This window comes from Dendropsophus ebraccatus, chromosome 3, assembly GCF_027789765.1.
Source record: "Dendropsophus ebraccatus isolate aDenEbr1 chromosome 3, aDenEbr1.pat, whole genome shotgun sequence".
Taxonomy (NCBI): Eukaryota; Metazoa; Chordata; class Amphibia; order Anura; family Hylidae; genus Dendropsophus; species Dendropsophus ebraccatus.
In genome coordinates, this window is record NC_091456.1 from 37662950 (window position 1) to 37683284 (window position 20335).

The following is a 20335-nucleotide window of genomic DNA, read 5'->3' on the forward strand; positions in this document are numbered from 1 at the left end:
TTTTAGAGCTCAGTGTACTGTATCATAATGAGTTATGATGCAGAGAGTTCCGACAGTTCAAAGGTCTTTGCTACTCTACTGACATGGCTAATGAATTGTGATGCAGGGAGTTTCTACATTTCAGTCCATGACATACTGTCTGCTTACAGACTATGTACAGAACATGGGAATCCAGCCATAGGGCCCTGCACTGTAAGAGAGTGCTGATCTGCTAGATTGACGCTCAATTACTGTGCCTATCAGACTGGCTAGGTCTTATTTTTTTAGAAACAAAGTTTGCCCCTACACTGTAGCCTCACTGTAGTTAGGCCTCCATACTCTTTACCCCCCGTAGTCTTTCACCCATACTGTATACATCCCCTCTCTGCAGTAAGGCCCTCTATTCTGTATATCTCCATCCCCCCCCCCTCTGCAGGTAGTCCCCATATTTTATACCTCCCTCCCTCCCCCCCCCCCCCATGTTCAACACCCCCCTCCTGTGCATCATCTTACCACTCATGCATCCCCTGCAGCTTGTGTCAGGAATCTTGTCAGCTGACTTTAAAGGGGTTTTCCAACATAAAACTAACTTGTCCCCATCCACATGATAGGGGGCAAGTAAGACTGCAGATGGTCCAACCTTCGCACCCCCAGTGATCTCAAGATCGGCCCCCATCTCCTTTGTTTTGAATACAGCTGTGAGTACAGCACGTGACCCGCTGCTCTATTCATCCTCTATGGAGCCACTGGGAAGAGCCGAGTGCTGTGCTGTTTGGCTGTGGGACAAAATAGTTTTAATGTGTCACTGGTGTGTTTTTTTTTTTTTTTTTTTTTTTTTTTTGGCAGAAATCGATAGTACTGGTGATTTTGAGAAACTTTGTAATTGGGTTTATTAGGCAAATATGACATTATCTGCATTCAAAAAGACTTTCCCCAGGTCCTCCCCTCCTTCCTCTCTCTCATCCACTGCTCATTATCAGGAAATCTCGACTTTTATGTCAGTCAGGCCCTGTGTAACCTATGGAGAGGGGAGGAGGGAGATTAGTCGGCAGCAGAGATCAGAGAACAAAGGATTACACAGAGGGACCTTTGTGAAAGCCGGTATTCAGAGGTCAGAGAGGTCAGTGCTGACTTTAGAGGAGATAGCCCGGGGATGTAGCTGTAAATAAACTCTTTGTTGTCCTGTTTTGGTGCCTCATCTCCCTCCACCCCTCCCCATAGAAAATCATGGAGACAGGGGGGGGGGGGGAGTGATTCAAACTGCTTTTTCATGATAAAAATGCATTTTTCAGCTAATAAACCCAATTACAAAGTTTCTTAAAATCGCCTGTACTATTGATTTCTGCAAAGAAAATAAAATAAATTAATGGTGCGTTCACACCTACAGGATCTGCAGCTGATTTTCTGCAGCAGATTTCATTTAAATAACTGAACACAGCATTAAAGCTACTGCAGATCTGCTGCAGATCCTGTAGGTGTGAACGCACCCTAAACGAGTGTCCTTTTTAGTTGGGGCTTATTATTGGAGCGGGTCTTATGTACTCCAAAAAGCCTGCAAGATAAAGCTAGGACCTATATTCATTGTATTACCTGGCTGATGTCTGCCTGATCAGGAGGTAATCGCTCCATGTAATAGGGCTTCCTGTTCCTTTATCGTAGATCATGGCAATGAAATAGACATTGAAAGTAATCCTCACTAATAGTTATTTTAGAGGCAAAAGTAACCTGATACATGTATTAAAAAATGATAGAGGTGCAGTGAAAAGAGTATGTGACCTATACAGGTACATGATGATCAGAGGTGACCGTCCAGCTTTATCCTGCTATTATTCCGGCTCCAGCATGTACGTGAGCAGAGGCTTCACTAATCTGGCGCACCCTACCTAAAATACAGAGCTGACATTTAAAAGCCAGCCATGTTTTGGTCCTGTGTGCCTCTGGCAATGGCTGTACCCTCTCATTATATTCCCTGGCACAGCTCCTGACACCGGCTATAGGAAGAGTTTCCAGGTACTTCTGTCTTTATGACACAACAGCAATGACTCCCCCTGCTGAGGTTCACCACCATCCAGGTAGCCGCTGCTTAGGTGAAGCCCCTCGCTGGAGTCAGTGACTTCACCAATAAAGTACTGTGCGGGGGCAGAAAGTGTTTATTTTCTTGGTTATAAAGTGAAAGTACGTAATTCAAGCTGTAATGAAATCTGACAGTCCTGCTTTCCGGACACAGAAACAGGTATTTATTACAACACAGAGCCTGCTTTGTGTCTTGTTGAGAGCTCACCCTGTCTCTTCTATTCCAACGCTCTCAGGTCTCACCACTTATTGCAAAATGTTGCGTTATATTTAGAATATTAGAAGGCCAATACGAGTAGTGTTAGCCAGCCAAGTATTGGAGACATCATTGCTACTTTTGTTTTTAAGTAGCTCTTTTGGATGGTGGGGAGGGGTGTAGAGTACAATGAGAGTTCACACCTATCCCGCACTAGGATACCAAGAGATACATTTAAAATGTATTGGAACGTATTATCCTTCTGTCTCCCAATAAACTTGAATTTCAATATGTAAAAAGGTATCATCCATTTTTTTTTTTTAATTGAACCTTATTTTTAATAGTCCGGACCCTTTCCCTCCTTTGGTGTCCAAAAAGCATAGGCTGAGCGAATAGAGGCAAGCCACTGGCAACCATTTCTAAGATTCCGCACTTGGGCCGAAGTTGTCCAACAGGTTGTGAAGCTGAACACCATGGGGGGTGGGGGGGTGGTTTGGACCCCCCCCCCTCATTTTCCAGGGCCAAGGAAAAGGAGGCGGCCAGGCGTACCAAATCTACACCTGCTTCCAGCCATGTAAATTTTATGCACAGGCAGAGGAGGGACGCAAGCCCTTCTCATAGACAGTGTCACCCTGAGGCCCACTTGCTCAGTGTGAACACACCCTTAGGGTAGCTTCACGCACACCGTACAGCAGTGGATTTTCTGCTGTGGATCCGCAGCTGATTTTATCTAAATAACTGAACACAGCATCAAATCAGCTGCAGATCTGCTGCAGATCCGGTGTGTGAAGGCACCCTTAAAGCAAGGGTTGCACAGACATCACTGATTGCTTGCTGCATGACAATTGCACCATCTAATAGGCTCTGCAAGTAAGCGCTGACATAGCAGATAGGCGCTCGCTTACCCCGATCATTGGTCGTTGTAATACCACCCTAAGCTACTGCAGGACTCCTTTGACAGCCCAGTCCTCATCTTCCCCTGACATGTAACTTTGGAGGAGAGTTAGGAAACCTGTATACATTATGGATTTGGTGGTGTTGCCTGAATATATCTAATGTTTATGGCAAAATTAAGCCCATTATAATTGAATAGTCATAGAACTTGCAACTCGATATTCATTTTGCGCTTTACATGTGTAAATTTCATGCAAATTAAAATAAAAATATTTGTTCTGTAACCTTTTTATATGATTATGCAATCGTTTTTTAGTAGAACTGGGAAACCTGGTAGTGCTTTACTATGCTAGTGTAATCTGGGGCTATAATGTACATATGCCATTATAGGCAGGGGTTGACTTCATGAGAGAAATCCCTTTTAATACTCTGCTCTCAGGCTGTGTGCACACACGGTTTCTGTTTATGCTTTTTTTGGCATGTAAAATGTCCCAAAACAGGTGTATTTTTCCTATTGAATTATGTTGAGATCGGTGGGAAAACAGCTCTTTGCGCTCTGTAAAATTTTATGGCCAAAATTGTTACGGCTGTAAAATTAAGTGCTGGAGATTTCTTCAGATGGTTACATGCTGGTACATAATTTGGGTTGTAAACATTCTAATTGAAAACAGTTTTTTTTTTTTTTTTTTTTTTTAAGGCTATAGATCAAATATGGCCAAAAATGGTAAAATGCCTAAAATTTGGCCTTACGATGAGCCCCAAGCAATGGTGTGTGAACATAGCCCAAGGTTCATGAATTGAGCAGCTGTATTGTGGTCTTGGAATGGTGTGTCCAGTCTGTCATTTTTTTTTTTTTTTTAATGTTTTATATAGAAGTAAAAACTTCTTAATATAAATATGCTTCCCTGCTTCAGACTGGCACGTATACTAACTGATGATGATGATGATGGGGGCTTCATTGCAGTACTACTGAGAGTGCTCTTATAGAGATGCATGGAAAACTCTTGACTTCCAGCCTTTGAAGGTGCATGAATGTCCGGAGAAAAGGGTCACATGGATGCCAATGGGATTTTTTTTTTTTTTTTTTTTTTTAATACACCGATTAGCTATTAAGCAGTAAGATTTGCTAAATCTAAATTTATTAAATCTGCTGTTCATTCGTTTGGTCTTGAAAAAGTTGTCCAGTCTCTCTGGAGTGGTCTGATATAACACCCTGTCGTCTGCTAGGACTGGATCATACCAGACTTCTCTGGGTGATTGGAACACTTGGGAAGTGGAAGAAGTTTAAGAATAAATCAATAGTCTATTCATTAGATTCAGACTTGGCAGTTCTTCCTATAGTCTTAGTCTTAACGTTAAACAGGTAGTGAATAACTTTCATCATCTTGTGGTAATCGCTCATGTGAAGGGAGACATATTAGGTAACAAGTGAACGGATATAAAATTTTCTGTCCATCCAAAAAAAAAACGGAACATAAACGGAAAGTGCACTTTACTAGTTTTTTTTTTTTTTTTTGTATTTGTCAATTGTGATGGATCTAAATGTAAAGTATTACTGTCCATGTCCGTTCGCTAGTCATTAGTTATCATCAGCTGACAGATATCTTGCAAATTAATGTGAACAGAAATATCTTCTGTTTTAGATTCATTTCTGTTCACATCTGTTTTGAAAGATATTTGTCAACTCATGATGACTGATAACCAGCGAACGGACGTGAACTAAAATACCTTCCGTTTAGATGCATAATCATTCACTATAATCTAAAAAAAACACATGGCTGTGCACTTTCCATTTGTGTTCTATTTATTGGACAGACCTTCTTTTTTTTTTTTTTTTTTTTTTTGCCTGAACAAGTTTTGTTTGCCCAAAAAAAGGAACCCTCACGGATTTGATGAAAACTGAGAACAACTGATGCAAATAGAAAAAAAAACATTGAAATGACTGATCCGCTAGGTTCCGTTTCTCTTATAGCAAGGCGGAAAAGACATACTGAATTACTATTAAACGGAGGGATAATTGTCTGAATCAGGCCGACTATCGCTGTGTAATAGAGACCCCACTCATTGGCTGACCGTGTCTTTTGGTCCTCACCTAAAATCGTTGGCCGCCAATCTTGTGTGTAATAGCTGAAGATTATGTGTAAAAAGAAAAAAACAAAACAAACTATACATTACTTCTTTACGCTCCCGGTTTTCTTCTGCCTTCTGGTCGCTTCCTGAAGTCGCTGCAACTTCAGAGTGGATTTCTGAACTTACAGGCCAGTCACTGGCAGCGGTGGCCACCCAGTGATTGGCCGAGCGGCCTGTCAGTTCAGAGAGACTGCTTAGTCTCTGAACTGTGCAGTGCAATTTCTGAAGCTGCAGCGGCGGCTCCGGGAAGAGGGCAGAAAAAAACTGGGAGCTTGGACAGGTAATGTATACAGTTTAGGACAAGGGCTTCACGGACAACGCTAATGATATTAAATGCAGCCCTTGCCAAACGATTATTAAGCCGTGTAATAGGCTCATTAAACGAGCGCCGATCTAGCAGATTAGAGCCTGTTATTATTGATCAGGCCATCTAATAGGACTCTAGTCGCCTTTTCTTTCAAAACTAAAACTTTTTACTGCTGACTACTCAGCCCTACATTGGTCTTCAGTCTGTAAACCTAGTTGAGCTCTTTGTCTTTCTGAAACACAGTTGATGAAAATTGTGCAAAATATGTTGAGTGCTTTCCGCTACTTTATCTGTATAATGTCAACTCTGTTCTCACAACGTCTGGCTCTTTGTATCGCATCCAAAACTTGCAGTCGGTTTATAGTCATGTCCTTTCCATTCACAATTTGGGAACAGGCAGTGAAGGAACTATCTGTGAAAAGAACGAACTATGTTTTGTGATGTAATAGTAGCGTATAAGTGGCACCTTTTTTCAGGGCGTATTCACATGCAGCAGATTACTCGGCTGTCTCTTTCACCTGAATAGAGTTTGCAGAAATTGAAGCACACATTGCGAAAGTAACATATTCAGTTCTGTACACAACCATTGGTGGCAGCATAGAGGCCACGTTGTCCCTTACTGCCAGTCAATGTATAAATGACAAAAAACAACAATTTTACATTTCTTTATTTTTAATAAATGTATTTGCTGGGGTACCCTTTTAATATATTTACTTTGCCTCTGTAACTCTGGTCAGATAAAACTAGTGTGATGTATTGTGGCCGTTACTTCTCCTATATAATTCTTTGCGTCCAGTATTTTACATCACTTATACTTATATGTTTTATGTCCCCAGATCCTGTGGTAAAATGTATTAGAGGAAGTGCTATCTCAACGGGCAGACTTCTGCAGGTGAGTGGCTTTATGCATTTGAGAAATCCTCTCAATCCATAGTGCCTGGCACTGGCATAGCTGGGATAGACGTAGGAGTTCTCTGTAGTTGCTAACTTTTAATGTAGACACTGAAAAGATGATATATTGCAAGCGTTCCAGCTCTCTTCACCAGCCATGGTTTAGCATAATATCTGAGGAGTCCCAAATTTCCTCACAGAAGAACATTGGAACAGTCAGATGAATAAAGACCCTATTACACAGAGTGATTACCCGCCCAATCTGGCAGATATTGCCCGTGTAGTAATGACCACTATCAGCTGAGGATCCGATCATCGTCTTAGTTATCTTTCAGCAGGTGTAAAAATCATTAGACGCCAATCGTTCATTACTCCGTGTAATAGGTGGGGGAGGCGACCGATAAATGTGGAAAATAATAAAGTTATTACTTACCTCTTAACACTCCCTGTGTCATCCTGCCACTAAAGCGTCTGAAGCCGTCTGTGCAGTGACAGGGCACTGTCCCAGCTCAGCCAGTTGTTGGCTGAGCAGCCTGTCACTTCAGAGACTGATTCAGAAATGCCAGCGGCAGCAGTGGTGAGTGTGGATAGGCCAGGAGGACAGTGGGGAGACTTAAGTAAAACTTTATTTTCTATATATATAGCAAGGGTTGCATGGACAGACATCACTAAATTATACTATTATCACTATTATAATTATACAGCCCTTGCTGCATCATCGAGATGTTTAATAGGCTCTGTACGCATGCCTCAGACTAGCAGATTGGTGATCGCTTACATAAAAACAGGTTATGTAATGCGGCCCTAACACTAAGTGATGTGAAGCTGATCATCTTGCATGTCACTACTGATACCAGTGCTGGGCTGTGTTGATCCCAAGTAGGGGATTCACCATTTCCACTGGGGATTATAGAACCCCCTCCCAATTGCTGTCCCCAAAAATTTTTTTTTTCTTGTAGTTGGAACATTTAGGTGAAACATTCCCTTTAAGGCCAGTTTTACACGTAACTGATCTGCAGCGGAACCCTTGCCTGTCATTTTTCAATCAAATTACATACTCGAGTATGTGAGTGACAGCCCCCTTAACCCCCACCAGCCAGGGCAGACGTTATCTGCTCCATGATCCAGCTTGCTTCAGGGGCTCCCAGTGTCTGGATGTCCCGCTCAGCCGATCAGTGGGTGCGGCAGGGCAGCGGGGAACCCCCGAAGCAAGCCGGAGCGTCCAGCAGGTAATGTATGCTCCGGCCGGTGCGGGGTTAAGGGGGCTGTCACTTAAATACTCGCAGCGGGATGTCAATCTGCATCGGATTTCGCTGTGAATTTGCAGCATGAAATTCGCTGCAGATCAGTTAGGTGTGAAACTGACCTAACTGATTTCTTTTTACTATGCTGCCTCTAACTTTTGTTTTAGATGTGTGATGAGGTATGTTATAATAGTATTTACTTTCCTTTGTATCTTAAGGGAATTCTGTGTGGTGGAGAGGCCTCGAGGAAGAGCAGTCATCCACCATCGCTTTCCATATTTGTGTTGGATAAAACATGGTAAGACGTGACTTATATTTGTTACTTCTATAATAATAGATGGTTGTAAATATGAAAGAGTCACGCTGAATGTCTTCTTAGGATGAAGAAAGTCAAAGCAGTCTAGAGTGTATTCAAGCGAATCAGATTTTTCCTCGCAAGCAGCTGATCCGAGAAGATGAGAACCTTCAGGTAAGCACGTCACCAATAGCCACGCTGTATATACAGGTAATATCCTAATCTTTTTGTAATCTGTAGTATAGGGAAGCCTGAGGTTCATGTTTGTCTCTGCTTAGGTTCCTTTTCAAGAGTTGCATGGAGAGAGCACAGAATTTGTTGGGCGGGCAGAGGATGCCGTCATTTCTCTTTCTAACTATCGCCTGAACCTCAAATTTAAGGAGTCCTCTAATAATGTAAGTATTTCACTGCAAAATATCATTAGGATCATGCTACCATGTTATGTTGTAGAACAGCGCTTCTCATTTTCTACTGGAGACTCACCTAACAGACCAAGGCAATGCCTGGGCCTCACAAGACTGACCAAGAGGGTGCCTGGGCCTCACTATCTGTGGTGAAAGTCCATTTAAAAGCTGAAAATAATGCTAGGGTTACCTTTCACCCATTCCCCAAACTCTATATACTAATAAACAAATACTATCAAAACTAACAAGTTAAATCGTAAACTCTTCCTACTGTACGTTCCTATTCTGACGGCTTCTGCTGATGTCCCGCTCAGCTCTGTCATTGGCATTGGAGTAAAGAGTGGCGCATCATTGGAAGCTGACAGAATGGAACCACAGCAGGGGCCAGAAGATCTCATAGTGGGAGGAGTGTTTATGGCTTTCTAGTAGTTTTATGCCATGGGAGGGGCAATAAAAAGAATTTCCACACGAACGTGGGATGCCTGTAACGGAGTCCTCCCCTCTCTCGGGCAGCATCTTTGATAAGAACTGTATGAATATGCACCTCTCCTGGCATCTTATCAAAGAGGCTGCCTGAGCGGAGGGAGGACTCCGTTACAGGCATTCCACGTCCATGTTCCATACGGAACGTGTGAATCCGGCCTAATGCTTCTCTAGGCAACTTCTGTTCTTGTGTTCAGTTTCCCATTAACCATTTATGACAGAGCCTATTGATGCACAGATGTCCGGGTCAAATTAATGCAATGTTCCCCCCTGCCTTCTAAGAGCCATAGCACTTTAATTTTGTAATTTTTTTAAGCCATGATCTCTAGTTTTTATTAATATCATATTGGTGTAAAAAAATGTGATTGCTATTTTTTTTGTTTTCTGATTTGCTGTTTTTTTAAATTATATAATCGGCAAAAGTTTTTAGATTATTTTTAAAATATTTTTATTTTTATAATGGGCAAAGAGGTATATAAAACTTTTATTGGGGGTGGTTTAATACTTTTTTTTTTTTTTTTTTTTTAAACCCCTTCACTGTAAAACGTACACTGCATGTACTGATCTATGCATAGAGCAGACTCTATGCACAGATGGCCGATTCAACAGAACGGAGGTAAGTGGTGTACTCCTGCTGTCCGTCGGTACAAGGGATCGAGACCCCTGCAGCATGGCTGCGGAGGTCCCGATCAGTCAGTGACAGGAGCTTGTCCTGTCACTGACTACCTTAAACACTGTGATCACTATAGATTGTGGCGTTTAAGGGGTTAAGGAAAGGCAGCTGGAGGATCGCAGCTGCCCGTCATTATCCTCGGCTTCCGGGACACTATGTGTGGGGCTGCTCTCACTGCAGCGGTCCCGCACACATCAAACCCCTCTGACAGTCAGGAACATACATATTCGTTCCTGCTGCAGGGGTGTGTGCAGCAGGAACATATAGGTACGTATTGCTGATGTGAAGGGGTTAATACACTTCCCTCTTGGACCTTATTTAGTCCTTTTAAGATATTTAAAGGTTTTCATCATGTCCCCCATTTCCCTTCTTTCCTCCAGACTATACAGATTTACAACCTTAGGCCAAACATTGTATATTTTCAATAAATAACGTTCGTTGTTGCAGGTTGCAACGCCGGACACTATTAAAATGTGAAATAACATTCTTTTCTATGGAAGAGCGGCCGCAGTGTATACACTCTGTATACACTGCAGCCCCACAGAAAATTCACATATCTATTTCGTGCGGCCCTTATTCAGTGAACAGGGACCACAGAAAATAGCCAGTGCACACAATATAACGTACGGCTCTCGGATGTCCTTTTACATTGTGTGCTATGGTTATTTGGTGCCAAAAGTGCCCGCAATCCAATTAACATAGTGATGTTCACCCGTTACAGTATCACTTTAAGGCTGTCTGTGTGTACCAGCACTTATACACTGAAGAGTGTGCAGTGCTAGCATGAGGGCCACTGCCTTTGCAAATAAGTTTGAAAGGGCGGTGATGTCAGACGCCAGCTGACCTAATATTGATCGCCTGTTCTGAGGATGGGCCATCAACTTTAAAAGCCTGGATAACAATTTAATAAATGGTTCCTGGATTCCCTGGTCAATAAAATATGATGAGTAAAGCCTTAAAATTTAGTATAAGTCCATGTTTACCAGTTAAGTGTTAGCACACCAAATAAATCGACATTAAAAGCTGAGTAACCTTGTACACACTGCTTTACGTATCTTGCTCTGATTTTTCCATCCCTATCTATCCTCTACCTATGTATCTATATCCATCTAATAGTGTATATTGATGAATATATCAATGTAACCGTATAACCTTGATGAATATATCAATGTAACCGTATAACCTATCTTTAAAATTGCTCAAAGATGAACATTCTTTTGGAAACCGTTTCTCTTTACAAGAGTATAGGCCGTGGCTTCAGGAATGCTCATAAATAGGTCAGGCTATATTTCTCCAGAAATGTGATCTCTCACAGGTTCCAATAAACCAGTTTTTAACATGCACAGGACGTAGTAATTCAGGATGTGCTAATTCCACCCAAAGTAATTCCAGCTCTCGGATCCTGCAAAGATAAACCGAAGAAATACCATGTTTTCAACCCTAATATATGGACGGTTTGTGGGTGAACCCTATTGAGCTGTGCAGAAAGGATACTGGCATCAGAGTCCAGAGATAGGCGATGAGCAGCTCAGAATTGTGTATATATGTGTATACTGGTCATCTTGTTTGACGTGTGGTAAGTGAAGTGTGATTTATTGTAGGTTCCACTGCAGCTGATAGAATCTGTAGAATGTCGTGATCCCTTTCAGCTCCATTTGACCTGCAAGGATTGCAAAGTAATTAGGTAAGAGGGCAGTAAAAAGCAAGTTTTAATATGTTTAACCTATTATTGACCACTCTGTGGTTGTCACTATAGGGTTTATTCTGCCTAATGTGCTGAGCTGAATAAGCCCAGGTGACAGCCAGGCTCCGGCTCGAACCGCCAGGATTGGGTCAATAGCCAGAGGCAATACTTAGAGACATAATACACTGCCGTACAAAAGTATTGCAGTGTGTTGTAGAGGCAGTCAAACAATAAGGTAAAGCCTTGTGGCACAACTTAAAAAAAATAATAATCAAAAGTTTATTGTGGTGGGAACAAAAATTGATTGCTATTACCACATTAAGAATGCTCTGATATATAAATATATCAATCACAATAAAAAGACTGCATATTATCCATCCTGCCTACTAAGAAATAGCGTGAAAACAAAGTATCTGAACCCCTTTCTCCCCCTGCCCAATGGTATCTGGTGGTGGTGGGGTGTTATGTAACACAACAATAAAACTTAAAAAAGGACTGGTCACTAAGGGGTTAGCAAGGTCTTGGTAATACTTACTTATTTGCGTCTAATAAGAGTTTTTTTTCTTTTACTCTCAGGTGCCAGTTTTTCAACTTTGAACAGGTCCAGGAATGGCAGAAACGTCTCAATGCTGCCTTGCGCCCACCTAGTCGTATAGAAGATCTTTTCTCTTTTGCTTACCACGCTTGGTGCATGGAGGTTTATGCTAGTGAAAAAGAACAGCATGGAGACCTGTGTCGACCTGGTAAGTAAAAAATTTTATTACACTTTGACTGCTCTCCAGCTTCTTCTTCTAATATTAGAAACCATATTTTGTTCATATGGCCAAGCTATGAGGGATAGGTGGAGTTGTCAGGGACATGGCTGTTAGCCAGTGACGTATATTACACGGCCTGATGAGCAGTGTAAGCGAGCAATAATCTGCTAAATTGGCTCTCTTCATGAGCCTATTACACTGCTCGATAATTGTTCGGCTACCAAGGTCTGTTATACATACCTGTCCTCACCCCCCCCCTGTGTTCTTCTAGCTTCTACCCACGGCCATCGCTGGAACTTTTGAGCTGGCGGCCAATGATTTTTAGGCAGGATTAAACTAGACTGATCGTGGTCTTTATTACACGGAGTGATAATCTGCTGAATTGGCATGATTTCACATATTGCTCCGTGTAATAGGGCCCTTACTGTCTGAGACTGGTAAGTAAATTGGCTTATCTTTTACTTACCAATCTATAAAGGAACATGCAGCACATTTGCACAATTGAAGTATTTTTACCCGTTTTTAGCTTTTTTTTTTTTTTTTTTTTTTCCTCCAGGTGATCATGTGATCTCACGCTTTAAGAATGAAGTGGAACGGATGGGATTTGACATGGATAATGCTTGGAGAATTTCTAACATCAATGAAAAATTCAGGTACGTTGGCAGTATATGGGTTATTTAACATGGTGTATAGTTTGTATTTATCCTTCACTAAATTTAAAGGGATATTCAAAAATAAATATATAATAAAAAAATAAAAATTAAGTTACTTTTTATTTAAAAAATAAAAATCAAGCCTTCAAGTACTTATCAGTTGCTGTATGTCCTATAGGAAGTGGTGTATCCTTCCTAGTCTTACACTGCTCTCTTCTGCCACCTCTGTCCATGTCAGAAACTGTCCAGAGTAGTAGCAAATCCCCATAGAAAACCTCTCCTGCTCTGGACAGTTCCTGACACAGACAAAGGAGGCAGCAGAGAGCACTGTGTCAGACTGGAAAGAATTTACTTTCACTTCACTTTCTGAAGGGCACACAGCAGCTGAAAAGTACTTGAAGGATTGAGTTTTACACCTGTTGATTTTCTCTAGCGTATCCCTTTTAATATTTTATATGAATTTATTATTAATAGCATTTAAAGATGTTGTCCAGGTGTACACTTCCATCCTAACTGTTGAACCACAAAACTCCTATTAGGGTGCCTTCACACACACCGGATCAGCAGCGGATTTCACGCTGCGAAATCCGCTGTGGATCCAGTGCCCATTCCAATGAGAATACATACTCGCTGCGTGTATGTAAGTTAACCCCCCCCCCCCGCCAGCTGGAGCATACATTACCTGCTTCGGCTTGCTTCGGGGGTTCTCGGCTGGACGTCCCACTCAGCCAATCAGTCGCTCATCACTGGGTCCAGCAGTGTCCTGCCCCCAAGTGAAGTTTTATCTCATGACACAGAGCTGGGAGAGGAAAACCTTGACCGTGACCTCTCTCTACTCGTTCTTAAGATCAGTAATGGTCTGAACACTCAGACCCCAACCAATGAAAACTTATGACATGGCTCCATGACATGTTAACCTCTTTAAGCACTATCTGAGTTTCTGATGGCAACATGTCTCCTGACTACTCTCAGTAAGCAGCTTAAAACTTTAGGTGATCATATTTTAGCATACAGTATAATTTCTGTTTTTTTTTTTTTTTTCAACTTTCTGGCTGCTTGTTGTCTTTTCATAGCGTTTGTGGTAGGATCATTGTATGTATATGTGTGTATATATATATATATATATATATATATATATATATATATATATATATATATATATATATATATATATAATTTATTATTAAATTATTATATTTTTTATTTTTTTATGTTGTTCAAGCAGGTGTGAGGAAGGTGGCAGACACATCAATTCTTCATTGGCTCTCATTTTCTACAATAAATATAAAGAAAATAAAGAACACCTTTAGGGTACGTTCACACTTACCGGATCTGCAGCAGATTTCATTTAAATAACTGAAAACAGCATCAAATCTGCTGCGGATCCTGTAGGTGTGAACGCACCCTTAGTAGGTTACTTGTTTGGACGTGACCAGAGTTTCTTTAAAACTATGGGAACATAGAAAGTTGTGCGCTTTTACTGTGTGAGTCTATAGTTTACTTATTTTTATAACCTTATGTCTCTACCTTTTTACAGGCTGTGTTCTAGCTATCCACAAGAACTGATTGTTCCAGCATGGATAACAGACCCGGAATTGGAAAATGTTGCCAATTTTCGCTCTTGGAAACGTATTCCTGCTGTAGTGTACAGGTAATCCTAAAGTAGATCTGGGTAAAGTTAGGGCCCTATTACGTGGCCTGATGACTCTCTGTAAGGGTATATGCACACTGAGCAATTCTCGAGGAATTGAAGCAGAAAGTTTTCAGGCACAATTTAAGCCCCCCATTGACTTCTATAGGATTCCTCTAGCAGATCTACAGCAGAAAATTCTGCTAGGAAATTCTGCAGTGTGAACAACAGAGTAGAAAACCCATTAAACACAACGGGACTTTGCTCTCTACATATTTTACAGGAGGAATTTCAAGCTGAAATTCCTCTTCAATTCCTCACCTTTTCCTCAGTGTGCACAAAACCTTGAAGTGACACTGTCACCCCCTTTTGTGCATTCTGACATCTCTACATAGGTGTAAAGGGTAAATTTAGCAGTTTTCACACATTATTTTATATCATACGTCATGGTGCTTGTTTAAGTAAAAAGTCATCTTTTATGAACTGCAGATAGTGTTAAGTGGCGGCCATTTGTGGGCCGACCTAAAGGGGGTGGGGCCTAGACCTTTAGGCCAGCCTGTTCCAATGGTTGGTGAGGGGGTGGGGCCAACGGTGGTGTTGTAGGCAGGGCTAAGTGGCGCTAATGCCACGAGGCCCCACCCACTTAACATAATCTGCAGTTGATAAAAGATGACTTTTTACTTGAACAAGCATCTTGACGTATGATATAAAATAAGGTATGAAAAACTCAAAATTTACCCTTTTACATCTGTGTAGAGATGTCAGAATGCACAAAGTGGGTGACAGTGTCACTTTAAGAGTGTCGGTCTCCTAGATCAATAAATACCAAACCCACAGGCCGAAGCCCGGGGTACAAAACCCCTTTAACTATTAACACCCCCCTTAAAAAATAACTTTTATTTCACTATTAAGATATATACGTGAACTTCTTTAAAATCACAGAATCCAGTATTCCACACACTAGACTACGCTAGGTGATATAAGGGATATATCTATCCTCCTAACTATCTCAATTACTATCACAGTCTGCAGCACTGTATAAGTAAATCACTCAGAACTACTGGATTACTGCTAATTAAAATACAAAATATGCCCCCTCTCTGAGAGGGGGCATATTTTGTATTTTAATTAGCAGTAATCCAGTAGTTCTGAGTGATTTACTTATGCAGTGCTGCAGACTGTGAGAATAATTGAGATAGTTAGGAGGATAGATATATCCCTTATATCACCTAGCGTAGTCTAGAGTGTGGAATACTGGATTCTGTGATTTTAAAGAAGTTCACGTATATATCTTAATAGTGAAATAAAAGTTATTTTTTAAGGGGGGTGTTAATAGTTAAAGGGGTTTTGTACCCCGGGCTTCGGCCTGTGGGTTTGGTATTTATTGAGTTAAGTGATCCCTGACCCTCCAAGTTGAGGAGTTAAGTGGGTCTCCTAGATCGGCACTTGATTACTGAGCCCATACAGTGCCTGATCTGCACAGGCATCGTTGGCGATGCATGCTCGGTGCCTGATGACCTAAAGAAACGATGAGCCAATTCCGCTAATTATCTCTGTGTAAAAAGGCCCTAAGAGTCACTTCTGCAAAATAAAACCTGCAATCTGATTGGTTGCCATGGTCAACTACTCTTCTGTTTCCTTGCGGAAGGTTTCATAAATCTCCCACTTCATTCTTTTAGTCGTTGAATGCAACATAAAATCCTCAGCGCATATACTGAAATTATCAGCATCAAATCCAGAACATTGGTTGATGCATATTTCATGCTGTGGATTTATCCACATGCTGTGGATAGCCTATGTGATTTTTAGAATTTCTTACGAATTATAGAATTTGATGGAAAACAGCCCAGAAGTCTTGTTACAACCTAGAATGTAAACATATTATGTTAATTTTTGCTTTTTTATGTCTGTTTCACTCCCCCAGGCACCAAAGTAATGGGGCTGTTATTGCCCGCTGTGGGCAGCCTGAGGTTAGTTGGTGGGGATGGAGGAATGCAGATGACGAGAATCTTGTTCAATCCATAGCCAAAGCATGTGCAATTGACAGCAGTAGAAGCAGTCCAGGCAAAGTGGCCAACGGCTCATGTTCCCGCAGCCATCTCAATGGAGACGTGCTTACGGATATTGATTTTGGTAAGTGCTGTATTCTTACAGGCAAGTTTCTTCATGTTGCTTTTTTATGCTATAGCAGTTATATTTGTTACAATACATTTGCATACTCTTCTGACACTTTCACGCTTTCAGTTTTCCCCTATCATTCTGCACTCTTATTCCTCGTAGTGATACGTTTAAAAGCGTTAGAAATCTTTGCTAGTTTCTTGAAAAGGAAAAATTAAATATTGCATTGGCACAAGTATTCATAACCTTTACACAGTAGTTAGTTGAAGCATCGGGCGCATGACAGGCAGCGGCGGGGAAGTAGTCAACTGGGCGGCTCCCTGCCCTTATCTAATCACTGCGGTCTGTCAGTGCGCTCGGAGAGGACCGGAGAGGTCCGTTACTGGCCTCTCTGGCTGTCAATCATCCCTCCGAGCGTGCTGACAGGCAGAGCGCGGTGACTCTCACTTGGCCACTCTTCTACTGGCATCTTGTGCCTCGCTCTATGCTACATGGGAAGATGTCCATGGGTACAGGGATCCTGTGGCAACTGGGGCATGGCTTCTGACCAACACTGGGACCACAACCCCAATGTTGTCCCCGCCCCCCTTCTCCCGTGGATCAGCTGTCCTCCATCTCTGCAGTGGGCCAGGTTAGCAGCAGTAACACAGCCTACCACTGACTTCAGGCCAAATGAAATGAGCGCTTGTTTACAATAATTAGTTTGTGTGAAAGGACTGGATTGTAAAGAAAGGGACAATATAAAGAAAAGGTTAATACTTCTACTTGCTGCTGAATATACTTCAGGTTTTGGTTCAAAAACTGCAGTGGTAATTTTTCGAAAAGCTATTGTGTGTGACCGCAGCCTCATGGTTAGATCAGGGAATTTTGTTTCTTATAATGTGATTCCTTTAGAGGTGTTTTTTTTTTTTTTTTGCAAACCCTTGACAAGTTTTTTTGTGTCTTTTTATTTTTGGCTGCTCTGCCACGAATCACATATTGGTGGAGTGCTGATGTGATGGCTGACCTTCTGGAAGTTTCTTGCATCTACACACACTGTTTGGAACTCAGCCACAGTGACCATTGTGTTTTTGGCCACCTCTCTTACCAAGGCCTTTCTCCCTAATTACTTAGTTTGATGGGGCGGCCAGCCCTCAAAAGAATCCTGGTTATTCCAAACTTTTTCCACTTAATTATAGAGGCCACTTTGCGCTTGATGTACAACACTGCAGACTTTTTTTTTTTTTTTTTTTTTTTATATCCTTCTCCAGATCTGATCCTGCACACCATCATCCTGTGTCTGAGCTCTTCAGGCAGTTCTTTCCTCCTCATGGCTTGATTTTTGCTCTGATATGCATTGTCAGTTGTGAGAACTTATATAGAAAGGGCAATGTATTTCTAATACTGTGTTAACACAGTACAGTTACATCATTTCAATGAAAACGCTGCAACGTTGAATGCCGATTGATTGACGAAAACTTGATTTTTTTTTTTTTTTTAAGCTCAAGATTGTAACATATAATTTGGAGATTTTCCAAATGCTCTGTATGTGTCTTTATTGTTTTCTCCGACACTTGTTGCTTTTTATTCAATTCTGTAATCTACTTTTTACCTTCAGATTCCTCTCTGTCTAATGTACCCCCTTCGTCTGAGAGTCAGCCACAAAAGCTGTTAATTCTTGATGCACGGTCCTATGCTGCCGCAGTGGCTAACCGCGCCAAAGGTGGAGGTTGTGAATGTCCTGGTGAGTTCTTAAATTGTGAGGTCCTTACTACTTGCTGCCAGGTAGCCAACTGCTGTATACACTTTATATGCAAGATTAAATTATTATTATTAACACCAGTGCCCAATATATATAACAGTTCATGAAATAAAATGTTATTTTTAAAAATCTTTAGAATTGTCATAGTTGGTCCTTGTGCTTTGGTCTGTAGTATAGTATTTCAGCCTTAGAAGTATTATGCAGCACTAAAATATTTTTTTTTTTTTCCCTTCTCTTTAGAGTATTATCCCAACTGTGAAGTAGTGTTTATGGGAATGGCGAACATACACTCCATTCGCAAGAGCTTCCAGTCTTTACGGCTGCTATGCACTCAGATGCCAGACCCAGCTAAGTACGTAATAATTATTCAGTCATGCAAAATACATATACCGTTCACCGGCGCAAAAACACCAGTAACCGCTGTTCACTTACTGCGGATCTTTGTCAAATGTCAAAACAAAAAATATTCCTATAGAAGAGCAGTATGTAATGTGGAATGTGTGTGATGATTATGATGAACGAAAAGGGCCAAATAGAGATGGGGGAGTCTAATGCTGAAATAACCATACGGCAATGTGTACATGCCCAGAGAGGTTCAAAGGGATAAATTTTGTGATGTACTGTCAATATACACAGAGCCAGGCTTTACCTTTCTCACCGTCTGGGAGAAGGCATAGAATGTTGTGTGGATACTCTTAAAGGGGTTATCCAGTGCTGCAAAAACATGGCCACTTTCCTTCAGAGACAGCAGTACTCTTGTCTCCAGCTTGGCGGGGTATTGCTGCTCATTTCCATTGAAGTGAATGGAGCTTAATTGCAAACCGCACCTGAACTGGAGACAAGAGTCGTGTTGTCTCTGGAAGAAACTGGCCATGTTTTTGTAGCACTGGATAACCCCTTCAATGTCCTTTCTCTTTAATGTGTATGGTAAGTTAGTATACAGCAGTCATCTGAAGGAGTTGGTTGCCAGGAACTTCATGTGGTAGTCAGCTTCGGATAGTGGCATCTCACTGCTCTTGCAGTCCATAAAGTAGAAGTTTCGGAAGTCTGTACTCCAAACACTATGCTATGAGTTACATCACTACTACTGTTAGCAAGGGTCAAAAATCCTTCTACGCATTTCAGAGATCACCTTTTTCTTCATCAGGGACAGTGATCTCTGAAACGCATAGGCAGGTTTTTGACCCTCGCTATGTGACCCTTTTGCAAGCAGTGACCTGACTCCTAGCATAGTGTTTGGAGTGTTAGCACGGTGTATATTTACAGTACTGTGCGTCATAAAGTTTAGCACTTTGAACCTCACTAAGCGCGTACAAGTGTATACTCTGCCATATGGTTATTTCAGCATTAGAATCCTCTAAATCCTATAGGAATATTTTTACTTCTCTAGTCATGCTTCTGTTCCTAGCCATCTCTATGCAGGATATGTCTACCAATGTATTACAACTTTAGCTGACCGGTCGCATACAGTACTTGACCAAATGGTTTTTCAGCTAACAGCTGATCACACCATACAGCTCAATGCTTATTTTTGCTTTGGGGATAAACCCCTGACAGCAACTTAGCTATTTGACAAAGGAAAGCATTGGACAGGGAATAGTCAAGAGGCCCCAAACATGTTATATGGTTGGCTGTCCCCACAGAAATGTTTGGGTTTGGTGAACAGATGTTCAATATGTTTAGAAGCCTTTAGCAGACCTGTTTCTTTTCCATTTCAGTTGGCTTTCTGCCCTGGAGGGAACTAAGTGGCTACAACACCTCTCTATGCTTCTGAAGTCCTCTTTGCTAGTAGTGCATGCTTTGGATCGTGATCAGAGACCGGTTCTTGTGCACTGCTCAGATGGATGGGACCGCACTCCACAAATTGTTGCTCTCTCCAAGCTCTTGTTGGACCCTTATTACAGAAGCATTGAGGTATCGGTCACTATGTCCTATGATTTGTTGTGTAGGGAAACTTAGAGAATAAAATTTGTTTCCTAGACAATAGTTGAATGAATAAATAAATAAAAAAAGAAAAAATAGTTTTTATTAATTTGTGTGTGCATATGGTGTATTAAAGTAAATGTACCACTTCTTTAGAGGAGAAAATTTTTTTTATCACTGGGTCGGCGCCAGAGTTGTGTTTTAAGTGGCACAGTCCATTTTTCAACCACCTCCCCGTTCTTGACATCTGTTCTGGTTTCTC

General features: G+C 41.4%; 1 protein-coding gene across 7 annotated transcripts in view; it reads left to right on the forward strand.

The window, feature by feature from the left end:
- Positions 1-20335, forward strand: part of MTMR3 (myotubularin related protein 3) — a 59323-nt gene that overhangs the window by 13431 nt on the left and 25557 nt on the right. For all 7 annotated transcript variants that reach the window (XM_069961459.1, XM_069961462.1, XM_069961461.1 and 4 more), the window contains exons 2-13: positions 6416-6471; positions 7933-8012; positions 8094-8183; positions 8288-8404; positions 11171-11253; positions 11830-11996; positions 12565-12661; positions 14199-14312; positions 16216-16424; positions 18007-18132; positions 18391-18502; positions 19869-20064. In XM_069961459.1, coding sequence (XP_069817560.1) covers positions 8010-8012; positions 8094-8183; positions 8288-8404; positions 11171-11253; positions 11830-11996; positions 12565-12661; positions 14199-14312; positions 16216-16424; positions 18007-18132; positions 18391-18502; positions 19869-20064 — 1314 coding nt within the window. In that variant the 5' untranslated portion in view covers positions 6416-6471; positions 7933-8009. The remainder of the gene's footprint in view (positions 1-6415; positions 6472-7932; positions 8013-8093; positions 8184-8287; positions 8405-11170; positions 11254-11829; positions 11997-12564; positions 12662-14198; positions 14313-16215; positions 16425-18006; positions 18133-18390; positions 18503-19868; positions 20065-20335) is intronic.